General features: G+C 44.0%; 1 protein-coding gene across 1 annotated transcript in view; it reads right to left on the bottom strand.

The window, feature by feature from the left end:
• Positions 1-3,391, bottom strand: part of LOC106882489 (sphingosine kinase A) — a 10,083-nt gene that overhangs the window by 1,925 nt on the left and 4,767 nt on the right. The window contains exons 4-6 of the mRNA XM_014933185.2: positions 2,758-2,907; positions 1,428-1,683; positions 398-732 (exon numbers count right to left, since the gene is read on the bottom strand). Coding sequence (XP_014788671.1) covers positions 398-732; positions 1,428-1,683; positions 2,758-2,907 — 741 coding nt within the window. The remainder of the gene's footprint in view (positions 1-397; positions 733-1,427; positions 1,684-2,757; positions 2,908-3,391) is intronic.

The raw sequence follows: 3,391 nt of genomic DNA, 5'->3' as shown, positions 1-3,391 counted from the left end.
ATATATATATATATATGTATATGTATACATACACACACAAACCTTCATATATGTATACTTGTATGTATATACATCACACCAATGTATGTAAGAAAGAAAAATTGTAAATTTCTATGCCAAATTCAGGCCACCCTTGTACCCTTGTATAACCTTAATAGTCAGCCACCCAGCCTCAACTGAATGAAAATCTCCACCCCAGGTAAACATGATGCTTCCAATCGTTCATACTTAACCTTTTAATTCTCTTTCTCTCGCATACAAGCACCTTTTCTCTTTCTCTTACACACACACACTCTCTCTTTCTCTCTCACTCGCTCTCTCTCTCTCTCTCTCTCTGCCACAGATTTCCTGAAGTTAATCTTATGCAGTAGACACACAAATATGTTCACATACGTACCTTTACGATCCGCACCTGAGACAGCAGCAGCAGCAGCTGCACCATTGGTATAATCAGCGACATCAATTTCACCTGTAGCAACTGGCCCTTTGGGAATGTTATCAGGCGCAGCACCATCAGTAACTGACCCCTTTGGACAGTTACTAACACCCACACTTTGGCCAGCCTCGTTATCACCAGTTTTACTTTCACCATCCGAGACGTTTCCATTTTGGTCTTCAGCGTTATTCTCACTTGACATAAACTCCTCGCCTTTGACGGTTAGATTTGACTCGCCGTCATTGCTCCAGTTGATCTCAGCTGTAACCTTCCTCTGGGCTGGTTCTTTATCTGGACTGGTTACACAAAACAACGAAAATAAGAATAAATATATAATACAGTTCTGTATTTAAGAGATGAGGAATTATGTACATTATCTACATTTGACATGCTAGAATGGGTACCCTGGTTTTGCAGTGGTCACCCTTTATAGTGTGGAGGCGCAATGGCCCAGTGGTTAGGGCAGCGGACTCGCGGTCATAGGATCACGATTTCGATTCCCAAACCGGGCGTTGTGAGTGTTTATTGAGCGAAAACACCTAAAGCTCTACGAGGCTCCGGCAGGGGATGATGGCAAACCCTGCTGTACTCTTTCACCACAACTTTCTCTCACTTACGACGTCGAGGGTTCCGGTTGATCCGATCAACGGAACAGCCTGCTCGTGAAATTAACGTGCAAGTGGCTGAGCACTCCACAGACACGTGTACCCTTAACGTAGTTCTCGGGGATATTCAGCGTGACACAGTGTGACAAGGCTGACCCTTTGAATTACAGGCACAACAGAAACAGGAAGTAAGAGTGAGAGAAAGTTGTGGTGAAAGGGTACAGAAGGGTTCGCCACCACCCCCTGTTATTATGCATTTTTCTCCTGGAATTGTATTCCCTTCTGAACTTGTGCCTTCCCTTTGTAAAATACCTGGGATCACACCTGAACAGTCCATTGACTCTACCATCAAATAAATAAACAAACAAACATCCAGTGGTCTATACCTGATATTTTCTGGTTTGCTGCCAAAGTTGACATCTGATGCACAATCTTTGCCTCCCTTTTGCTCAGTCAAAGATCCACCTTCCTTTTCCACAGTCAAAGCTCCGCCTTCTTTTCGTTGCACGCTGGAATCTCCGCCGCCTTTTATCACAGTTGAAGCTCCACCTTCACTCGGCTCTGTCGAAATCTCCTTGGGGACTTCATATTCTATATCAATTTTAAACTTTCGCATATTGAATAATCCCCACAACATGTAAACTGAAAAAAGATTGGAAAATAGATACATTTTATAAACCCTTTTGTTTCTGACATGCCTCAGATAACTTATAGTTTCATAATACAAAACATCCCTTTTCCAAATGTTCCTGTCTATAATAATATTGATTTCAAATTATGGTACAAAGCCAGGAATTTCAGGGGAGGGGTAAATCAATTAGATCAACCCTAATGTACAACTGGTACTTATTTAATCAACCCTGGAAAGATGAAAGGCAAAGCTGACCTCAGTGGAGTTTGAACCCAGGACGCAAAGAGGGATGAAATGCTACTAAGCGTTTTGCCCTGTATGCTAACGATTCTGCCAGCTCACCACCTTCCTATCCATAATGCTTTCTACAAAAGGCACAAGGCCTGAAATTTTGGGGAAGCTGGTAAGTCAATTACATCGACCCCAGTACGCAACTGGTACTTAATTCATCGACCCCGGAAGGATGAAAGGCAATGTCTACCTCGGCAAAATCAACCTGGCCTGCTAACGATTCTGCCAACCCACCACCTTGATTATAATAATGATAATCCTTTCTACTATGGGCACAAGGCCTGAAATTTCAGGGATGGGATTGTTGTTGGCACTCCGTCGCTTACAACATCGAGGGTTCCAGTTGATCCGATCAACGGAACAGCCTGCTCGTGAAATTAATGTGCAAGTGGCTGAGCACTCCACAGACACGTGTACCTTTAACGTAGTTCTCGGGGATATTCAGCGTGACACAGAGTGTGACAAGGCTGACCCTCTGAATTACAGGCACAACAGAAACAGGAAGAAAGAGTAAGAGAAAGTTGTGGTGAAAGAGTACAGCGGGGTTTGCCACCCTCCCCTGCCGGAGCCTCGTGGAGCTTTTAGGTGTTTTTGCTCAATAAACACTCACAACGCCCGGTCTGGGAATCGAAACCGCAATCCTATGACCGCGAGTCCGCTGCCCTAACCACTGGGCCATTGCGCCTCCACGATGATAGTCCTACATAATTAGTAAAAGAGGTATGGAATCATCTGCCACTGTAATGTCAGTTGTATAGGTGTAGGACAATTAATTAAAAGGAGTCTCTACTTACTTGGGTACCTGAAGATCCCCAGGGTACGTCTATTCTCAGCTTTGTAAATAATATCGCTGAAAAAGCCGTAACCAATCAAAAGACCACCAAACGTCAAGAATTTACCGGAATTCTGGTGCACTGTGTATGTAGTCATCTCACGCTTCTTGCCTGTGTGTGTGTGTGTGTGCGTGTGTTAGTGTTTGTGTGTGTTAGGGTGTGTGTTAGTATGTGTGTGTGTTAGGGTGTGCATGTTAGTGTGTGTGTGTGTTAGTATGTGTGTGTGTTAGTGTTTGTGTGTGTTAGGGTGTGCATGTTAGTATGTGTGTGTGTGTGTGTGTGTGTTAGTGTGTGTATTAGGGTGTGTGTGTTAGAGTGTGTGTAGGTGTTAGGTTGTGTGTGTAAGGGTGTTGGTGTGTTAGTGTGGGTGTGTGTCATGGTGGGTGTGTGTGGGTGTTAGGGTGTGTGTGTTAGTATGTGTGTGTGTGTGTTAGTATGTGTGTGTGTTAGTGTTTGTGTGTGTTAGGGTGTGCATGTTAGTATGTGTGTGTGTGTGTGTGTGTTAGTGTGTGTATTAGGGTGTGTGTGTTAGAGTGTGTGTAGGTGTTAGGTTGTGTGTGTAAGGGTGTTGGTGTGTTAGTGTGGGTGTGTGTCA

The sequence above is a fragment of the Octopus bimaculoides genome, chromosome 28, assembly GCF_001194135.2.
Source record: "Octopus bimaculoides isolate UCB-OBI-ISO-001 chromosome 28, ASM119413v2, whole genome shotgun sequence".
Taxonomy (NCBI): Eukaryota; Metazoa; Mollusca; class Cephalopoda; order Octopoda; family Octopodidae; genus Octopus; species Octopus bimaculoides.
The sequence above is the reverse complement of the archived record's forward strand: the minus strand, read 5'-3'. Positions and strand labels throughout refer to the sequence as shown.